Source organism: Peromyscus californicus, unplaced genomic scaffold, assembly GCF_007827085.1.
Source record: "Peromyscus californicus insignis strain IS unplaced genomic scaffold, ASM782708v3 Scaffold_24__1_contigs__length_46423439, whole genome shotgun sequence".
Taxonomy (NCBI): domain Eukaryota; kingdom Metazoa; phylum Chordata; class Mammalia; order Rodentia; family Cricetidae; genus Peromyscus; species Peromyscus californicus.
The window spans coordinates 9,643,196-9,664,709 of NW_026294535.1; the positions used below are offsets into that span (position 1 = coordinate 9,643,196).

Genomic DNA, 21,514 nt, shown 5'->3' on the forward strand with positions numbered 1-21,514 from the left:
AAAAAGAAAAAGAAAGAAAGAAAAAAGAACCTAGATGCCCGTCAATCAAAGAATGGATTAAGAAAATGTGGTACATATACACAATGGAGTACTACTCAGCAGAGAAAAACAATGACAGCATGAAATTTGCAGGCAAATGGATGGAACTAGAAAATATCATCCTGAGTGAGGTAACCCAAATCCAGAAGGACAAACATGGTATGTACTCACTCATAAGTGGATTCTAGACATAAAGCAAAGAACAATCAGACTGCAACCCACAGATCCAGGGAGGCTATATGGCAGGGGGGACCCTAGGATGACTGTGGCTAATAATAAGTTTTGGTTTTACTCAATTACTGGGCAAGCCTCAAACATTTCAATAGTGAAACATTTCACTATTAGGATAAGAATTTATACTGTATCAAGCTGATAATAAATAAATACATAAATAAACACATGAGAGAGAGAGAGAGAGAGAGAGAGAGAGAGAGAGAGAGAGAGAGAGATTGAAAGCTAGTTCTGAGCCCTTCTACTTTTTATGAGGAAAGTGGAAATTATGTACTTTGACCAATCATCAATTATAGCACTTCAAAAACTTTAAAAAAAGAAAGAAAGAAAAGGAAAAAGAGTGCTGTAAGGCTGTTTTTATTTTTTAAATCTCTGTGGTGTGTGTGTGTGTGTGCACACGTGCGTGCTGTCTGCCTCTGGACATCATTGCTGGGAACTGAACTGGGTCTTCTGGAATAACAGCAAGGGCTCTTTATTATAGAGCCATCTCTCCGGGCTCAGGCATTTTTATAATGGATCAACTTTTACTCAAAGCCTCCTATAGTAATGTTTTTATTCTGAGTAAACTTGCTCCTCTATAGGATAAGTTTATGGAGTAACAATGCAATAACAGACAATAAAACTAGTCATTGAAATTAACTCATTTTTATGGGTGACAGCCTATACTAAGAAAGAGGAAAAAGAAACGTAAAATTCGTAATACAACAATAAAGCAATTATGGGGATGTAGCTCAGTAGTAGAGTGCTTGTCCAGGATGCCCCAGGATCTAGGTTTGTTCCCAGCAACAACAAGAAAGAAAAAAAAAAAAAAGATGGGGGAGGAAAAATTGTCTAACCATCGTCCATCTTTAAAAATTAGGAAAATAGCTGGGCAGTGGTGGTGCACGCCTTTAATCCCAGCACTTGGGAGGCAGAGCCAGGCGGATCTCTGTGAGTTCGAGGCCAGCCTGGTCTCCAAAGCGAGTTCCAGGAAAGGTGCAAAGCTACACAGACAAACCCTGTCTCTGAAAAACCAAAAAAAAAAAAAAAAAAAAAAAAAAAAAAAAAAAAAAAAAGGAAAATAATGCTTTTTAACATGAGTTTTGTTTAAAAGTTCATATTAATACACAAAAGAGACGTTGATCTCTACTAATTCTATAAACTGGAATTATATGCTAGACATTAACCTGCATCATCAAAAGAAACGTATTTCATCTAACTTTGTAATATTTGTTTAGCAAAAAGACAGTTTTACACAGTCTTACAAGTAGTTAACCCAGTGAGATCACTGTAAATTCAAAACACTGGCGCCTTTGAGGATACTCACAGCTGCACTTTGAAAGGTCTCTCAACTCTCTGGGAAGCTTTGGAATCTCTTGTCTTTCCCTGGAAAAGTATTTATAAACTATGATTGGCAAGTGCTCCTCAGCCTGGCTGCATACTCAGATTGCCTGGGAAGCTGTTCGACTTGTCAGTATCCAAGCCATATCCATGACTAATTAGTTAAGAATCTCTGTAAATGGGGGACGCAGTCATGGATGTGTTAGAGCTGCCTAGTAATTGATTCCAATATGTAGGGAAGATTTGTAACTGCTAATATAGATTCTGCGGCTTAGGCACTTCTGATTCTGCTCTCTCGCTGTTTGATGACTCATTGTACAAAAAGGGTGAACTGCCTTTTCTGAGCCTGGAGAACTGAGTTAAAGTAGATAACCAAAATGATATTAAACCTAAGGCATTCCTTTTGTGCCTACTCATTTCAGATCTACAAAAATATGTTCCTTTATTGTTTCAAAGATTAGGTTAAAGTGTCTGGCTACCTCAGTAAAGCATCAGAGTCTTAAGACATTGGGGTAGCTTTATTTTATGTGTATGAGTATTTTGCCTGCGTGTATGTGCATCACATGTGTGCCTGGTGCCAGTGGGGGTAAGGAGAGGGCATTGGATCCCCTAGAACTGGAGTTACAGACAGTTGTGAGCTACCATGTGGGTGCTGGGATTAAAAGCTGTATCCTCCAGAAGAGCAACCTGGTGCTGTTAACCACTATCTCACCAGCCCAAGGATAGCTCTTCTCTCTCTTTTTTTTTTTTTGTTTTGTTTTGTTTCTGCTCTTTACTACTTCCCAGATGAAGAGAACACTCCAATTTTGTTTGCTTACATGCTGGCTTCAAAGCTGGGAGCTTTGACATGTCAGATAAGCACTCCCCCTACCACTGAGCTATACCCTCAGCCCTAATTTCACTTTGTGTGTGGGTGTGTGAGTGTGCATGTGTGAATGTATGGAGGCCAGAGGTCAACCTCTGTCATCACTCCTCAGAAGCCAGCAACCTTGGGTTTTGAGACAGGGTCTCCCACTAAGATCTGGGTCTCACTGATAAGCTTAGGCTGATCCTCTTTCTCCTTCCCTGGCTCCGGGATTACAAGGGTACCACCAAGCTTTTTATGTGGGTGCTAGGGATCATACTCAGGTCCTCATGCCTACATGGCAAGCCCTTTATCAACTGAGCCATCTCCCTACATCCTGAACCCTCATTTAGAATGACATCTACAGGATTCCTATGAGCATGTTGTGGAGTATATCAGATACAGAGTGTTTATAGCCTGCTTTGCATGCATATTCTACTATCACTTTGACAATGGCCCTCTTCTATATTTTATCTCTTCATAACTTTTTTTAAAACAGAGTCTCATGGAGCCCCAGTTGGCCTTTGAGCCCTCAACTCACTATGTAATGGACGATGGCCTTGAACTTATGGTCCTCCTGCCTCCTCCTCCCTAAATAATACAGTTACAGGCATGCATACCATAGTCTCAGTTTGAGGGACTATAATAGCTTCGTAGTGCTGGGGATTGAGAACAGAGTTTTTATTCCAAATAGTTCAACTCTGACTTCTTCCAGAATACTTCTTTTTCATACATCTGTTAGCGATGCCACTCTGCCTCACTCACTGAGCTGTGAACCCTGCAGAGAGGCAATGTTGAGTCATCTTTGCAGTGCGTTAATCCCGACCCCTTCCACATAGTCAGCACCTGAGTGGTGAAGTCAGCCCACAAACACTGCAGCAGCCACTCGAGAATGCACATCATTTGTGGTTTTATTTTATTTGTGATAAAATGCAATATTTTATTTGTATGTTAATAAATAAAGTTGCCTGGAAATCAGAGGTCAAATAGCCATTAAGCAGAAGTCCAGCGGTGGTAGCACACGCCCTTAATCTGATCACATAGCAAGCAGAGTCTCTGTGTGGTCACGGACACAGCCAAGCATGGTGACACGAGCCTTTAATCCCAGTACCAGCCATAGAGACCTGGAGGTCTGTATAGACAGGCAGTACCGAGGAAATGATGTGGTTGGGTTTAGACCCAATGAGAAGGCAGAACAGAAAGGCAATTAAAAAAACAAGTCAGGCAGGAAAAAACTCTCTATCTGGGGAAGCTACTGCTGGCGGTAAGCTAAAGCTAGTCGTGGCTCTTGCTCTGATCTCTTTGGCTATTTCCTCTGTATTTGGCTCTGTGTTTCTTATGTACTAAGACTGTTTAGAATTTTGTCTACAATCGTTCTTGTTGGAAGTGAGTGACAGGCATTCTTTTCTTCTTCTCCAGGCTTGTATTTCAACAATCGGAAAAGTTTGCGAAGATGGAAAACCAGTACCAGTTACTGCAAACAGAAAGTGGCGGGTTTCAAGGCCTACGGAATAAAATCAGTTTAATTTCAGACAAGGTAAACCATTTCCAGCCGGGCCTGGCCGCGCGCCTTTAATCCCAGCACTCTGTAGGCCGAGGCAGCAAATCCCTGTGAGTCCAAGTCCGGCCTGGTCTACATAGCAAGTTCCTGACCAGCCGTGGCTAAACAAGTATAGTTGATCTTTAGATATGAAAATATAATATGGGAGGGTTGGGGATTTAGCTCAGTGGTAGAGCACTTGCCTAGCAAGCGCAAGGCCCTGGGTTCGGTCCTCAGCTCTGAAAAAATATATATATATATATTATAGGAGCCGGGCAGTGGTGGCGCACACCTTTAATCACAGCACAACAAATATAAGGCATGGTCTCTTCCTGGAAGGAATTTAGAGCTCTTTACCTGGCCAATTAACCAGCCCATTGAGGCAGATTTCAGTCACATTAAGCTTCCCCCCTTCACTCTCCTGACTTCTTACATCTCCTCTGAACATTCATTGTGCGTTGAGTCTGTCATCCCACTGATGTTACCCTTCTGGGTTTTTTAATGGTTTGCTTGTTTGTTTGTTTTTTGACTCCTGTCCTCCCTTTTAGAGCAAGCACTGCATCTTTCCTGTCTCTCTAACACCTAGAAACAGAACTAGCTCCTAGGGGATGCTCATAGTTCTCATCAGGACCCTAGACTGTCTGATCAGAAGATCTAAAGCATCGTCTGCTCCATCCAGTTAATATTTTATCAGCAGCATCTTGCACAAGGTTTGGCAAAAGTGAACATTCACAGCACTGTATGTGGCAACCAATAATACAATAGGTACCGCAAGACCTTCTGACTATTAGAACCAAGGCTGTGAACTTGACTTAAAAGTATTAGGAATCATCCAAGGTTTTTTTTTTTTTTTAAGATTTATTTATTTATTATGTACACAATGTTCTGCCTGCATGTCTGCAGGCCAGAAGAGGGCTCTAGATCTCATTGCAGATGGTTGTGAGCCACCATGTGGTTGCTGGGAATTGAACTCAGGACCTTTGGAAGAGCAGTCAGTGCTCTTAACCTCTGAGCCATCTCTCCAGCCCCTAAGGTTTTTTTTTTTAATGCTACCCCATGATGTGCTTAGTAGTTTTCAAAAGCTTAATCTGCTAAGTAGTATGTAAAATGACTTAGAGAGGACATGAATAATAGATAGTACTTCTGGGATACTATGCTTGGGCACTGAAGTCTGGGTCAGTACTCCACCAAGTGTTTCCATATGTCTCCCCTTGTTCTAGTGCGTGCAGATTGCTTTGCTTCCTAAGTAAGCTGCTGCAGGGCAGAACTGTGCCCCCTTCAGTGTTCTGTCTCAGGACAGTGCTGCAAACACTTGAAAGCTGAATAATCATTTCTAGGTCTTTTCATCATCTCTAAAGCTTTTATCCATGTGAGGGTGGAGACTAGTAAAGTCCATGGCATGGCCCTTCCAAATATCCCAGCCCATTCTAAGAAGCCCTGCAGGCTCACACTGCCATTTGATGTGGCTTGTCTCAACTACTATTATAAAAATTCATTTCTGCCTTTTTGCCATCTACTTCTAGTTCTTTGTCTGCAAGAGGTTAGCAAAAATAATAATAGCAGTTCAGCCAGAAACTTCCAAAATCATAGGTTTCAGAAGAGGTAGCAAATTTTACACAGTTGCAGTTCCCTAAAAGCCAAATAGCCATAAAAATGACATCTACGTTACTTTCCATTGTTATGAAAAAAGAAACTCCAATATACTTCAGAAAATGTTAGCATCATTTCTTTTGACTATGCCCTCATGACAAAGATACGTTGAATAACTAGGACTGTGAGTTCAAGTATACATTTTTCCAACATAGGGCTACTCTATTAAATTTGTTAAAAACTACTTATGATAGATGTTTCTGTCTGTGTGATTCTGATGGACTTAGATATTTTAGGTGTCTTCGGAATTTTGTACCTTGTATATGTTACACTCCTGATTGTTAACATGTTTCTCTAATATAAAAATGATTAAGTGGCTCGGGGTTGTTTGTGTCGTAAATGCAGCTTGAGTCTACTGAAAGTATCCTGCAGGAAGCTACATCATCCATGGCTCTGATGACCCAGTTTGAACAGGAAGTATCTGGCCTCCAAAGATCCATACAGGACATTGAGAATAGTGAAGAGATGCTCACACAGAAGATGCAAAACCTTAATGAGAAATTCCAGAACATTACAGATTTCTGGAAGAGAACTCTGGCAGAAATGAGCAATAGTACAGCCATTTTCAAATCAGAAGCAAAGCATATACATTCTCAAGTAACCATGAAAATTAACTCAGCTGAGCAAGAAATGAAATCGCTCACTGACCGGCTGAAAGATTTGGAAGACAGCACCCTGCGAAACGTCAGAACAGTAAGCAGGCAAGAAGAGGAAGACCTTCTCCGAGTGCAGGCACAGCTGAGCTCTGATTCGAAAGCAGTTGAAAAGCTGGAAGAAGAACAGCACGCTCTCCTAGCCAGAGATGAAGATCTGACCAGTAAACTTGCCAACTACGAACCCAAAGTTGAGGAGTGCAAGGCACATTTGCCAGCTGTAGAAAATGCGATCCACTCCATTCTCAGAGTCTCTCAGGATCTGATGGGGACAGAAAAGAAAATGGAAGACCTGACTCTGCAGATGTTTAACATGGAAGATGACATGCTAAGGGCAGTGTCTGATATAATGGAGATGCAGACGACCCTGGAGGGAATTCAGTACGACAATAGCATATTAAAGATGCAAAACGAACTGGTTGTTCTGAAAGGGAAAGTTCACGATTTCATAGCATATTCAAGTGCAAGAGAGAAGGGGACTTTGGGGAAATATGACCTAGAAAATAAGGGAGCTGATGATTATTAGGTTCCCTGCACACTTTTGATGGACTGTATTATTCATTGGAAATCAGTCAGTTCTGTTTTTTCAGTCATTTTTCTCTGCCTCACTTTATAGAGAATAAGTGGAGTGTGGACCACATGGCGTGTGCACATAATCAGAGTTCTCTCTTTTTAAGCTCTAAAACTTATTTTAACCATTTTAAATAGAAATAGTTCTGCTGGGAGGTGGTGGCGCACACCTTTAATCCCAGCATGCAGAGGCAGCAGCAGGCAGATCTCTGAGTTCAAAGCCAGCATGGTCTACAGAGTGAGTTCTAGAACAGCCAGGGCTACACAGAGAAACACTTTCTCAGAAAAAAAGAAAGAAAAAGAAACAGAAAGAAAGAAATAGTTCTAAAATATATATTGCTCTACTTTTTAGGCAATATATTTAATATTTACATGTCTTTCCAATAGTTAATAGACATTATTATGAATTGCATTTTTTGCTTTTGGTTTTTCGAGACAGGGTTTCTCTGTGTAGCTTTGTACCTTTGCTGGAACTCACTTGGTAGCCCAGTCTGACTTGGAACTCACAGAGATCCTCCTGCCTCTGCCTCCCGAGTGCTGGGATTGAAGGCGTGTGCCACCACCGCCCAGCTTGAATTGCATTTATTACACCAGAGATATATGTATAGAGAGACATAGATATCTATATATAGATACCTATAGCAAATATTGAGGCCGTTTACCGTTTCACTGTGTGACCCTAGTTTTCCGTTTTTCCAAGCTGTGTCTGTTTCTCATGCTTTTCTGCCTCCCGCTCTTGCAGTCAGTTGATAGCATGCCTGCCTCTGCCGGTTTTTCACATTCAGACGACAAGTTCCTAGGAATTTCATGTGAAGTGGAAGATAATAGGCCTGCAGGGGAGCCTGGGGCTCTTCTCTGAGGTAACGGCACGTTCTGAAAACTGTGGCGCCTGGGAAGTAGTTTCCTTTTTGCAAAGGTTCTCAACTGTGTTCCAGACACTTAGAAGTTTAACATGTGAGTAAATGTCTGCCCCGCCTGCAGGGCTACAACGGGTTCTCGACCACCCTAAGGACGGAATGATAGAGATAGGAGATACAAGGAAATACACCAAGTCTAGATTCTGATCAAGGTGCAACTTTATTTTTCTCCAGGAGGGTTTATATAGTTCCTGCAGGGTGGGGGGAGCAAGAAGCTGTCATCTGCATAAGGTGGAGCGAGCTATCAGGATGTTTGTATAGGATGCCCACAGGGTGAAAGGGTCAAGAGCTCTGCCTCAATGTCCTGTTGCTAGGCAACCTGACTGTAAGACAATCCAGTTCCCTGTCTTATGGGGGTCTGTATTTTTCCACTAACTAGAGATTCTATCCTTGTCCCTGACAAATGTCTTCTTACTTTATCCTCATTAGTATTTTCTATTGACTAGTTATGCTTTGAAGCATGAGTGTACGGAGTGCCTTTGTGTGCTGACTTTAATTTCTAAAGCTTGAATTTTGTGTCACTGGCATTCACTGACTAGCTAATAGATACTTAAAATACAAATATGCAATAAGCCTGTGCCTGCTTTAAAGATAAAACAATGTAACAATAAATTATGATGATTATGACATTTATGTCATTATTTTATGGATTCCCCAACTTATGAAACTGTTTGTTTTACATACTGATTTTATTTTTAAAAAAATTAGAGCTGGAGCTAGGCTTGGTGGTGCACACCTTTAATCCCAGCACTCAGGAGGCAGAGGCAAGCAGATCTATGAGTTCAAGGCCAGCCTGGTCTACACAGTGAGACTGTGTCTCAGATAATAATAATAATAATAGTAATAAGGCCAGGAGATAGCTCAGCAGGTGAAGCACTTGCTGTGAAAGCATGAGGCCCCGAGTTCACCCAGCACTGACATGAGATGTTGGGTCCAGCAGTGGCGGCCTATAATCCTAGCACTGGAAGGCAGAGCCAGAATGCAAATATTACATGAGAAAACTATTGAAATATCTGTGTCTATGTATCACTCTAAGAAATTTGTCAAGCCGGACAGTAGTGTTACATGCCTTTAATCCCAACACTCGGAAGGCAGAGGCAGGCAGGTCTCTATGAGTTTGAGGCCAGCCCGGTCTACAGAGCAAGTTCCAGGACAGCCAGGGTTACACAGGGAAACCTGCTGGTGACATGTCAGAGGACCTTCGGATGGCAGTTGACTTCAGGGTGTCAGCGCACCAGGAGGCGAATCCCTGATGGGTGAATCTCAGATAGACAAGGCCCCAAGACCACAGGCTCCAGAGTGTCTTTTGTTCTGCTGTGCCTTCACATGTTTGCTGCTGCCATCTTTCTCTGATATCTGGCATGGTGTAGGTGTGGGGAGATCCCCACTGCCGGTAATGTAGTGTGTTTATCTCATGGAAACATCCCTTTCTACTGGGCATTTTTACCTGTGGATTATTATGAAGATGATTTCTTCTTAAGCTGTACTGTCCAATTGATAATAATAATGTTAGTTTAAATAGATTTTTTATGATAAAAAAATAAAACAAGGAAGTGTCACACAGCTAGAACACATGAGTTTCTACTGAGGAGCCGTATAGACTATGGCTTAAGTTAATGATTAAGAAAAACCATTGAGTCCCAGTAGCCCAGCTAATTTAAATTCTTTTAATCTTAATGTTGGGAGGTATGTTTACAGGCTTCAGAGTGCATCATAGCTGAAACAAAGAGGTACCTGAAGCTGACAGAGATCTCAAAATTGTAATCAAAGCAATTAATAAACTATTTTGGCTATGGGAGGGCAGTAGCATAAACCCTGTCTAGAAAAAAAACAAAAAAAGAAATTTGCACTGGGGCTGAATAGGTGACTCGGTGGTTAAGAGCACTGGTTGTCCTTGCAGAGGACCTGGGTTTGATTCCCAGTCTTCACGTGATGGCTCACAACCATCTAGAACTCGGCTTCCAGGGTATCTGGCACATTCTTGACTTCTGCAAACACCAGGCATGTCGTGCATGTGGTGCACAGACATATCCATACATATGTATGTACAAAACATTCATATGCATAAAATAAGTGTTTTTTATTTCTTATTTATCAAAATTGTCATTGGGGAGGTCTAGATACATTTAATGAATCTTCCTTTGTTTCTCTTTTGTGTGTTTTGGAGCTTTTTATTTTATTTTTCAGACAAGGTCTCAGTATGTACCCCAGATTAGTCTTAACTCACCATCTTCTTGCTTCTGCATTTCAGGTAATAGGGGTCACAGGTATATGCAATGGCACAGACTTCATTTTGTTGTACTTTATGAAAATTGCCAATATTCTAATATACATTTTTGTATCTCTGTAATTGATAATAAATTTTATATCAATTAGCTCATACAGACTACTGTCCATTTATTTAACAATTTCAGCACAGATAAAGCAGTTTTACAGCTAGGCATGGTAGTGCATGTCTGTAACTCCAGGTTGAAGCAGGAAGAGTCCAAGTTCATGGCCAAACTGGGCTACACAGCAGAACACCAACAAAAAAGTCTTAGAAAATAAGAGGCTGAAGAGATAGCTCTGTGGTTAAGAGTGCTCCTGCAGAGAACCAGAGTTCAGTCCCAGCACTCGCAAAAAGCTGTTCACAATCTCCTGGTAACTCCAACTCTAGGGGATCAGTGCCCTCTTTTGGCCTCCATAGGCACTGACTGCTCTTCCAGAGGACCTGGATCCTATTCCTGGCATCCACATGGCAGTTCACAACTGTAATTCCAGTTCCAAGGCGCTCAGTGCTCCTTTCTGACCTTCACAAGCACCAGACACGCAAGTGGTACATAGACACACATGCAGACAAAACACCCATACGTGTAATATATAAAAAGAATGTTTTAATGATTTATTTATTACATAGCCAGTGTTCTGCCTGCATGTGTGCCTGCAGGCCAGAAGAGGGCACCAGATCTCATTATAGATGGGTGCTGGCACTTGAACTGGGGAACTCTGGAAGAGCAGCCAGTGCTCTTAACCTCTGAGCCATCTCTCCAGCCCATAAAAGAATAAAATTACAGGAGGGGCTGGAGAGATGGTTCAGCTGATAGAGTGTCTGCCTAGCATTCCTGAAGCACTGGGTTCTATTCCCAGCCAACACTGCATAAAACCAGGCCTGAACACTTGGGAGATGGAAGCAAGAAGATCATAAATTCAGGGTCATCCTCAACTACACAGAGAGCTCAAGGTCAGCCTGTGTCTACATACACATATGCATACATGCATAGTTATATATAATTTAAAGGGATAGCTAGGGATGTAGCTGAGAGAAGAGCACCTGCCTGTCCTATGCAGGGTCCTGAACTTGATCTCCAGCACTAAAAGGGAAGGGAGGGAAGGAGAGTGTAGGGGGAAAAAAACGAAGGACTTTACCGTTTCTAGTCTGTTAGCACACTGTATTGAGTTTGCATTTTAGAAGTTCATAATAAATCCTCTTCCAAGCCACCAAATGAGTCAAAGCGGCTCCCTAGTGACGTGGCCTCCTAAGAGAAGGAGCTCTTTCTGAGACGTCTCAGTCAAGCCATACGGTTAAGCTGTGCTTACTCCACAGAGGTAGATACACGAGCAAATGGCAGCCTAGAGACCGAATAGACAAAGGGAGCCTTCTGTTCCTCTCACCCATGGGACACTCTTCAGCAAGTAAGTGTACTGCAAAACGTGATCCCTAAAAATAAAATAGTTTGCAACTGCTAGATTTCCTTCCTGTCTGTAGCTACTCATTAATGTCATACTCGCCATAACTTCATCACAAGCTGACTTCTCTACCAAAAGCACACTCTGGGTCACCTACTCCACCAATCACTGATGAAGCATAGGGCTATCGAAGAGGGAAATTAAATAGACACTGAAACCAAGCATGTGATGGAGCAGAGAGGGGGACTTGCTACCTTGAGTTAACTGGTCTACCTCATTTCAGCAGATCACTGTAACCCTTCTGTAGGAGAATATATTTTTTAGGTGCGTTCCTTTTGTTTATGTTGCATTTGTTTAACTCTGTGAAGCTGTGTTACTGGGCCTCCCAGCACCCACGTGGAGACTCACAGCTCCCTGTAATTCCATTTCCAAGGCATCTGAGGCCCTTGTCTGACCCACGTGGGCTCCTGATCTATGTAGTATATCCAAACTAACACAGGTATACACATGTAAAAAAAAACTTTTTTTATTTTATTTTTTTCAAAAATTGGGTATAGATGGTTGGAGAGATGGCTCAGCAGTTAAGAGTACTGGCTGTTCTTCTAGAGGTCCTGAATTCAATTCCCAGCAACCGCAAAGTGGCTCACAACCATCTATAATGAGATCTGATGCCTTCTTCTGGCATTCAGGCATGCGTGCAGATAGAACACTATATACATAATAAATAAATAAATAAAATAATAAATAAATCTTTAAATAGGATGAACCTAGGAACCCACTGGCCAGCCAGTCTAGCCAATTGGTGAGCTCCATGTTTATAGAGAGACCTTGTCTCAAAAAATAAGGTAGTGCCGTGTGTGGTGGCACAAGCCTTTAATCTCAGTTCTCAGAAGGCAAAGACATATGGATCTGGTCTACATAGGACATTTCAGGCCAAAGGTACATAGTGAGACCCTGTCTCCAAAAAAAAAAAAAAAAAAGAAAGGAAGAAAGAAAGAAGGGAGGGAGAGATGGAGGGAAGGAAGGAAGGAAGAAACAAAGAAAGAAAGAAATGTGGAGAGCAATAGTAAAAACCACTTGAAACACACATTGACTTCCGACCTACACACACAAAAGACTATTCTGAGCATATTACATTTTTACTTAGATAATATATATATATCAGCCAAAATGATCTTGAAAAGGTAACTGAGTAAGTACAGTCTAAGAATGACAACCCATCAAAAGCATTGAAGAAATGTATGCTTGCTCTAGAAAAACACCTGATGCCTGCAGATTAAACTGTGTATCTTATCTCATGAAAAATGTCTTCAGCCTTCATTATCTTCTTTTGGTCCCATGTCTTTTCTCTGAGTTTTAAATAACCGGTTTCTCGACACTCTGCTTCCAAAACTACATAGTAAACACTCTGAAATCAGAGCCTGCCTTGATCCTGCTTGCATGTGATACGCAGCATGGACAGTTGTTGGATCAAACTGCTTTACTGTCAGTGGAAAGCTACAGCATGTAGCAGTCGGAGACAGCTTTGGGGAGTATGCTGTCTCCTTCTACCATGTGGGTCCCAGGGGCCTATCACCTTGGCAACAAGCAGCTCTGCTCACTGAGCATCTCACCAGCCCTGCCAATTATCCTTTTTAAAGATTTTCATAAGTGTATATGTGTGTGTATTTATCTGTGTTGTGTGTCTGCCACGTCTACACAGGTACCTGTGTAGGCAAGATGATGTTGTGCGATCCCCTGGAGCTGAAGCTATGAGGCTTGTGAGCCACCTAGCATGGGTGCTGAGAACCAAAGTCAGGTCCTCTGCAAGAGCAGCAAGCACCCTCTCCAGCCTCCCAGTTATATATTAATAAAGCATTTTTAAATGCCTGCAATATCTTAATAAAACTGTTTTTTTTTTTAAGTGGAGGCATAAGGAGTTTCATACCAGTCAGGACTGCATAGCAAGACTCAAGACTGTGTCTTTAAATTAAAAAAAAAAAAATTAAAAAATGCTTGCTCTGTAGCCATGTGGCAGACCTTATCTAGCATGCATGAGGCTCTGGTTCTGTCTCCAACACCACAAAGAAAGAAAAGCCAGCTCTCGCCTGTAGTCAGGCTATTCAGAAAGCTATGACAGAAGGATCACTGGAGTCCAGAAGTTCAAAACCAGCTTGGGCAACAGAGCAAGACCTGTCTAAAAAACAAAACCAACAAAGGCAAAAACAAAGAGAGGTTATGTTGTCTTCTCAGTCCTAAAGAATACCAGAGCACCTCTGCAGAGTTCTTCTTCCCTTCTCTAGCTACGAAGAACACACATCCCTGTCTTCATTAGCGCCCCTGTTACTGTATAGAGGACCAATGATATAAGAACCATCAAGAAAAGTCATTTCCAGTAATGTTTGATGAAATGTCCTGAGTAGTTTCTTTATTCATTATTAGCAATACATCTGAGTTATTTTAAATCCTCTTTTCTAATTCCTTTTGGAGTTTTGTTTTTTTGTTTTTTTCAGTGCTGAGATTCAAAACCCAGAGCCCCCCAAAGAGCAGTAAAGTCGGGGGGTGGGGGTGGGGGACATGAATTTTAAGTTGAATTTTCAATGTCATATTTTGACTAATTTAATCACTGTGTTTCCTTATAGTATCAGAAATGTGAAGCTCTCATGGAACAGCTAAAGGCTTTTCAAATAATGGCTAGACTAAAGCTCCTGCAGGAAGAAATCCACGAGATGAAAATTTGGTCGAGCGGGATGACCGAGAAACACGGGATATTGAGTAACTCGTTAACAAGTCTTTCTCAAGACATTACAAAAGTAGACCAAGGTACAACTTCCACGGCCAAAGATGTGGGTCTCAAGATTACGAGTGTGAAAACAGATCTCCGCCGCATTTCCGGTTTAGTGACAGAAGTCGCATCCTTAGCCGACTCGGTGCAAGAACTGGAACAGAAGGTCGGGAAAGTAGAAACAGTGACAATCGAAAACATAGGCGATCTTCTCTCCAGTAGCATCGACCGAACAGCGGCCCTTCGAAAGACTGCGAGTGAGAATTCCAGGAGAATTGACTCGCTCGCCCAGGGGCTGGCTGAGCTCCAGGGTGACTTCGACAAGCACACCGACAGATTTTTAAGCTTAGAGAGCGACAGAGCCAAAGTTCTGAAAGCCGTGGCTTTTGCAAATGATCTAAAACCAAAGGTGTACAATCTGAAGAAGGACTTTTTGCGTTTGGAACCACTGGTAAATGATTTAACACTGCGCATCGGGAGGCTAGGGTCTGACTTAATCCAAAGAGAAAAAGAAATTGCATTCTTAAAGGAGAAAATCTCTAATTTAACAATAGTCCAAGCTGAGATTAATGATATTAAAGATGAAATAACACGTATTTCAAATTAGTTTGGAATTAAGATTAGAGGTAACTTTTTTTTTTTTGGTTTTTCGAGACAGGGTTTCTCTGTGTAGCTTTGCGCCTTTCCTGGAACTCACTTGGTAGTCCAGGCTGGCCTCGAACTCACAGAGATCCGCCTGCCTCTGCCTCCCGAGTGCTGGGATTAAAGGCGTGCGCCACCACCGCCCGGCAGATTAGAGGTAACTTTTTAAAAAATGATATTTCTGTTCTGCAAAGACTGAGAGTGAGAAATACTATTTTGGAATAAATTCTATTTTGTGTTTGATACTATTTTTACCCCATAATATTTTTTTAACTTATTCATATGTATGTGTGGCCATGTGGGTGGGTGCCTGTGCAGATCAGAGCTAGAGTTACAGCCGGTTGTGAGCTATCTGATGTGGAACCGAGGTGGGTCCTCTGGAAGAGGAGCTGAGCTGTCTCTCCAGTAATACACTGAAACGGACGGAACATCTGGATGTACAAAAGAACTATGGCGAAACTTGTAACTCCCCCCCTGGCAGACACACCTCTGAGCCTATCTGTGAGGGCGTTTGCAGAGAGGCTTAAACGAGGTTGGAAGTCCCACCCTGAATGTGAGCCATCCCGGGGCTGGGTCCTACACTGAGTAAAAAGGGAGTGAGCGCGCACCAGCACTGTCTCCCTCTGCTTCTGGGCCTCATACTCTGTCAGTTATGATTTCCTGCCAGGATAGGCTGCACCCTCCAATCCTGAGCCCAAATCACCCTGCCTTCCCTTTCTGTCAGGAAAGGAGTCTCTCTACACTGCCAGCCCGCAGTGGGAATCTGGGCAGGGCCAGCTCTGAATCTGGCCTCACTGGCAGCCAGGAAGCGTATGTGTGGTTGGGACCCGGGCTGAAGAACTTCCCCTCGGCGATCATGACTGCTGGAGTATACATTACCCTATCAGAGGAAAAGAAGCCAGAAAGGTCACAGCCAGGACAACAATCTGGTAACAGTGGGTCCTTCCTGGTTTAGGGGATGAGGAAAGGGACAAAAGTGCGAACTGCCATTTAAGAAATGCCGAAGGGCTGAAGTGGTGTCTCAACCTGTGGGTCGCGACCCCTTTGGTTGTAGATCGGATATTTATATTACGATTCAGTACAGCAGCAAAGCTACAGTTAGGAAATAGCAATGAAACACTTCTACGGTCGGGGTCACCGCAACGTGAGGAAGGTTGAGGGCCACTGAGCTAGAGAGTTGGGGAAAGGAACAACCTGTCTCAGTGTGAGCTGCCGTGTCAGAAACACCCAGGCGGGCTGGAGAGCTGGCTCCGTGGTAAGAGCACTGGCTGCCCTTCCAGAGGACTCCAGGTTTAATTCTCAGCTCCCATACGGGAGCTCACAACTGCCTGTCACTCCAGTGCCAGGGCGTCTGGCTCTCTCTTCCAGCCTCTGCAGGTTACCAGGCACTCACATGGTGCACAGACATGCATTCAGGGGGGGAAATACTCATAAATACACAAAAATAGTAATTTTTTAAAAAAAGAAATAAAAATAAGAAAAAAGAAATAACAACATGAGGGTGACTACAAATACCAGAAATCTGTTCCTCACTGTTCTAGAGGCTGAGAGTCCAGGACCAAGGGACAGCTTGGTGAGGGCTTTCTGGTTTGTAGAGTGCCGTCTCGCTGTGTCCTACACATACCAGCTCTTCGGGCATCTTTCATGAAGGCTCCAATCTTGATCCTGAGGACTATTCCTTGATGACCTAGTCACCTTCCAAATGCCTCATGATGATAACTAGATCTTATTACATGGATTTTGGAGAAAGAAGCATTCATGGGGGGTCACCTAAACCGGAGTAAGGAAGTAGCATCTGGAGCAGCATTGGTGGAAACGGAAGGGTATAAACCAGTGTGGTGCAGGGGGCTGCCAAGCTACGGGGGCTCTGCCTCAACACAGCAGCCAAAGCTACTTGAGGAGAGCCTACATTTAAAACAGCACTAGCAGGCTATGAAATGGCTCAGAGGTACTTGCCACCAAGCCTGATAATGTGAGTTCAATCCTGGAACCCACGTGGTAGGAGAGAACTGACTCCCACAAGCTGTCCCCTGATATGTACAAGCATGTCATCACACACACACACACTTGAAAAATAGAATAGCATTAGCGATTCTAATTACAGAAACTTTGAAGTAATCTATAGTAGTAAAAAGTACAGCAAGGGGGCTGGAGAGATGGCTCAGAGGTTCAGAGCACTGCCTGCCTGTTCTTCCAGAGGTCCTGAATTCAATTCCCAACAACCACATGGTGGCTCACAACCATCTATAGTGAGATCTGATGCCCTGTTCTGGCCAGCAGGGAGAACACTGTGTACATAACAAATAAATAAATCTTTAAAAAAAAAAAAAAAAAAAAAAAGGACAGCAATAGATTAGAGTGCTTAACCACTGAGCCATCCCTGCAGCCAAAGCTACCTCTCTTTAAAAGGCTACTAGATATAGCCGACTGGTATAACAGTTAGTGTTTAACCCATCTCTGTCCCTCCTCAGCTACAGAACGGTATCTGCCCTTCTCTGACTCAGCTTGTTTTAGCTACTTATCTCCCTTCCCTGGGTCCATGACTCTCGTTCTACCTGCTGATCCATGTCAGTAATTTTACCTTTAACTGCTTCATTCATTTGTTCAAAAACATGTATGACATCTAACATGGTGGCCCACGCTTGTAGTCCCTGAATTTGATAGGCTGAGGTGGGAGAATCCTTTCTAGTGCAAGGCCAGCCTGGGATTGTTGCGGGATAATTGATCACACTGTGAACCCTGAGTTTGAGTTTGTGCTAATTAAATAAAATCAACCTTGGGTGACTGTCCAGGCAGCCAGCTGTCTCTGTCATTTCTATAGTTTTTTAAGTTACTTGCTCTGCACTTCCTGTTTACTCAAGTAATATTTTATCCTTGGATCTCTGATGGGGTTGAAGACTAGATAGTTTCCCTTGTTATCAAATTCAGAAAAGAAACTTACAAAAGAAATATGAAGTTTATAAGGTTGAGAGACATAAAAGCTTAAGTTGTTTATCTAAGAAAATGTTTTAAGGTCTAAAAAGATATTTTTAGGTTGGTAATACAAGTTATGATAGAAAGTGGTTTAGGTATAAAACTTTGGACTCACCAGGATAGGATAGATAATAGAGTACTTTCTTTGAATTTGCCAAATACAAATGGACAGGACATTGTGAATGTAATTCTTGCCTGATAATTGTTCTTATTGTATATAGTTTTACTGTGTTAGAGTCAAAACCTTTCCTTTTTATTTAGACAAAAAGGAGGAAATGTTGTGGGATATTCAATCACATTGTGAACCCCAAGTTTGTGCTTGTGTTAATTAAATAAAATCAACCTTGGGTCAGGAGGTGGAGTCAGCAACTTGTTGACATAAAGTAGTCATAAAGAGTCTGGAAGATGGATAGAGAGATGCACAGGAAGTAGTAGGGAGGGATTTTGAGTATGGCAGTCTTTTTTGGTTTATAAGAGCAGAAGGATGCTTTTTTTTTTTCTGAGAAACTGGAGAAGAGGGGAGGTCAGCTAGGTGCTTCTCAACCTCTCTGAATTAGCAGGTTTACACCCCAGCCTCTGATTTTTGCATCTTATTGATAAATAGAATAGTAGAGATTAAGTTAAAAACTACATTTGGTGGCAGTGGCAGGAGGTGGGTGGGGGGAAGTGGGAGGAGTGGGGGGGAGGAAGGGTGGAGAAGATCTTTGCGATCCATTGAGCTCAGAGAGGAAAGGGAGACCGAGGCAGGTTTTTTTGCTACAGAGCTGGGGATGAGTCTGGGGATAGGGTTGGGGGGAGTGGGGAAGGAGTAGGAAGGTGTGGATCTGCCTTTTGCCTACTTGTTGAGCTGGGAGGAGCAGCTCTTAGGTTATGGGGGTGCGTACTTGAGTTGGGGGTTGGGACAGAGTAATGAGTAGGGGAAGGAGGTTAGAAGGGGGAGATAAAAACAAGTATTAAAATTCCAATATTTTCTTTTTTTTTTCTATTCTTATTTCTATTTTTTTTTTTCAGTATTTATTTATTCAAGCCAGGTGGTGGTGGCACACAGCACTCGGGAGGCAGAGGCAGGCAGCTAGGGCTGTTACATAGAGAAACCCTGTCTCAAAAAGCCAAACAAGCCGGGCGGTGGTGGCACACACCTTTAATCCCAGCACTCGGGAGGCAGAGCCAGGCGGATCTCTGTGAGTTCGAGGCCAGCCTGGGCTACCAAGTGAGTCCCAGGAAAGGCGCAAAGCTACACAGAGAAACCCTGTCTCGAAAAACCAAAAAAAAAAAAGCCAAACAAACAAACAAGGAAAAAAGAATCACAACTAAAAGAGAACTTTGGTTTGGGGCGTCTTTTTATTATTTTTTAAATACAGTTTTGTGATTTGTTTTGATGGGGGATCACTAAAGGAAACTTTATCTCGATCTCTTGCCTTCTATAGAACTCAGGATTCAAAAGCTGAGGTGAAATCCTGGTAACTCAGTAGTTGAATAGCAAGTAGCTAACCATTTCTAGCCACGCCCCCGTGACCATGCATGGGCTGTCGAGACGCTTAGTCATTCCAGGCTTTGCGTCCTACATAATCCATGTGCTTTGTGGTCACATAATTTGCATGCAGCATGATCACGTAATCTATGTGCATGTGTGGAGTAGCTACATAAACCCATATGCGCATGCTGGGGGGGGGGGGGAGTCCATAAAAGTTGGATCCCTCATACCCTCCCCCCTCTTCCTGCGTAAGTCTTTCAGTAGACCTAAGCACATCTTTTCTGTCCCCCCCTTTCCTAATAAACTCTTACAGTGGGGTTTGTCATGCCTCACATCGCTTAATGAATAAAAGAGCACTGCATTATAACTAACATAACCTTCTGTCCTTGCTCCTGTCTCCCAAAACAGAGGCTATCCTTCTGCTCAGCACCCACTAAAGAACACTTGCTACACTTAGTTCCTCCCTACCACTTCCTGTCGGCTAATTGCTGACTCAGTCAACTGACGCCGGGGTTAATTTTGTTTAATTAAACAAATGTAACACACCTTTACACAGTTAAAAGAATATTCCACAACAGCAGGTCTTATTGGCTGTGCCCAGGATGCTGACAGAGTGGTGGGCAGCAGCCTGGAGCTGGTGCAGGTGCTACCCCAGGACACACTGCCCAACCATACAATCACCCTGACTCTGACAACAACAAGATATCCAAGAATGGCTCATTTTTTGGATTAAGTCTCCTCAAAAGACGTCAGCGATGGAACCATGTTGCCGTCGGAGGCCACGTTGATGTCCATGATCCCTGCTGCTGCCATGGACAGGATCCATGGATCCCTGCTGTGGACAAGGAAGTTTCTTTTACAGTGGTGTCGATGGCTGCAGACTCATAACTAAGGCTTCTGTGACAACTTGCCCCCCAAAAAGAAACAGTCCAAACCGGGCGGTGGTGGCACATGCCTTAAATCCCAGGACTTGGGAGGCAGAGCCAGGCGGATCTCTGCGAGCTCGAGGCCAGCCTGGTCTACAGAGTGAGTTCCAGGAAAGGCACCAAAACTACACAGAGAAACCCTGTCTCGAAAAACCAAAAAAAAGAAAGAAAGAAAGGAAGGAAGGAAGGAAGGAAGGAAGGAAGGAAGGAAGGAAGGAAGGAAGGAAGAAAAAGAGTCCAGACAGGAAGCTTTTAAAGAAAGTTCTTAAAAACTGTGATAAACATGCTGAAGTGTAGCTCTTCACAGTTGATGGCTTCTGGTGGGGGGTGAGGAAGGATCCAGTTTACTTTTAAGGGGCTGGCCCCTGGGAGTTTGACCATGCTCCAGTGAGTGTATGGACAACATAAATAGGACTTGCTTTTTTTTTTTTTCTTTTCTTTGTTTTGGGTGGGGATGGGAGGATGGACCTGGGAAGAATGGAAGTAAGTGTGATTGGGGTGCATTACATGAAATTCCCAAATAATTAATAAAAATATTATGAGGGGGGAAACACAATTAATAGGCCAGGGCAATATGTCTCCACTAGAGCCCACCTATCCTACCAGGGCAAGGACGGGGAGGGGAGAAACAGTAGAGGGAGAGACTTTGGGGAGAGACAGCTGGAACTGAGGGGCATTTGAGGGATGATATGAGAACCTGGTGCAGGAAACCCTAAAATATATGAAGGTGACCCTCATGAAGTCTCCTAATAATGGGGGATACGGAGTCTCAACTGGCCATCTCCTATTACCAAATGAGCTTGGGACTGGGTTGCATTCAAGTGAGTTGTTGCCCAAGGGGATCACATGAAAGTCTCCCAACAACCCAGGCAGTTGCGAATAGGTTGCTCTCTGCAAACTGACAGCGAGGCCCCATTGCCGAGGACAACACCCACACAACTCACTGAACATCGATGAGTCCAGCTGGTGCCTATCTGGAGCCTTCACCCCTACATTCTAGTGTCTTTGGTCATGAAAGGTACTCTGCAGGCTACCAAAATAGAAATGTAAACACCAACCCAGCCCAACACAAGACCTTTGACCTACAATCTGTCCTGCCTGCAAAATATGCTAGGGCAATGGTGGCAAAGAACTTGGGGAAGTAGCCAACCAATGTCTGATTTAACTTAAGGTCCACTGCATGAGACTGCTTGGGTGACCAAGACCCAGAGACTAGGTAGCCCTGAGACCTAGGATAAAACCAAACACTACTGGTCTAAAAAAAAAAAAAAAGAAAGAAAGAAAAAGAAAAAAAGTATCAATAAA

At 43.0% G+C, this 21,514-nt stretch overlaps 1 protein-coding gene across 2 annotated transcripts in view; it reads left to right on the top strand.

Moving 5' to 3' along the window:
* Positions 1-17,631, top strand: part of Ikbip (IKBKB interacting protein) — a 30,865-nt gene extending 13,234 nt beyond the window's left edge. Inside the window, exons 2-4 of one of the 2 annotated variants that reach the window (XM_052753111.1) lie at positions 3,854-3,971; positions 14,052-14,820; positions 14,994-17,631. In XM_052753111.1, coding sequence (XP_052609071.1) covers positions 3,854-3,971; positions 14,052-14,801 — 868 coding nt within the window. In that variant the 3' untranslated portion in view covers positions 14,802-14,820; positions 14,994-17,631. Of the gene's footprint in view, positions 1-3,853; positions 3,972-5,969; positions 10,145-14,051; positions 14,821-14,993 lie in introns of those variants that run through there. The other variant, XM_052753109.1, reaches the window with a different exon arrangement.
* The last annotated feature ends 3,883 nt before the right edge of the window (positions 17,632-21,514 follow it).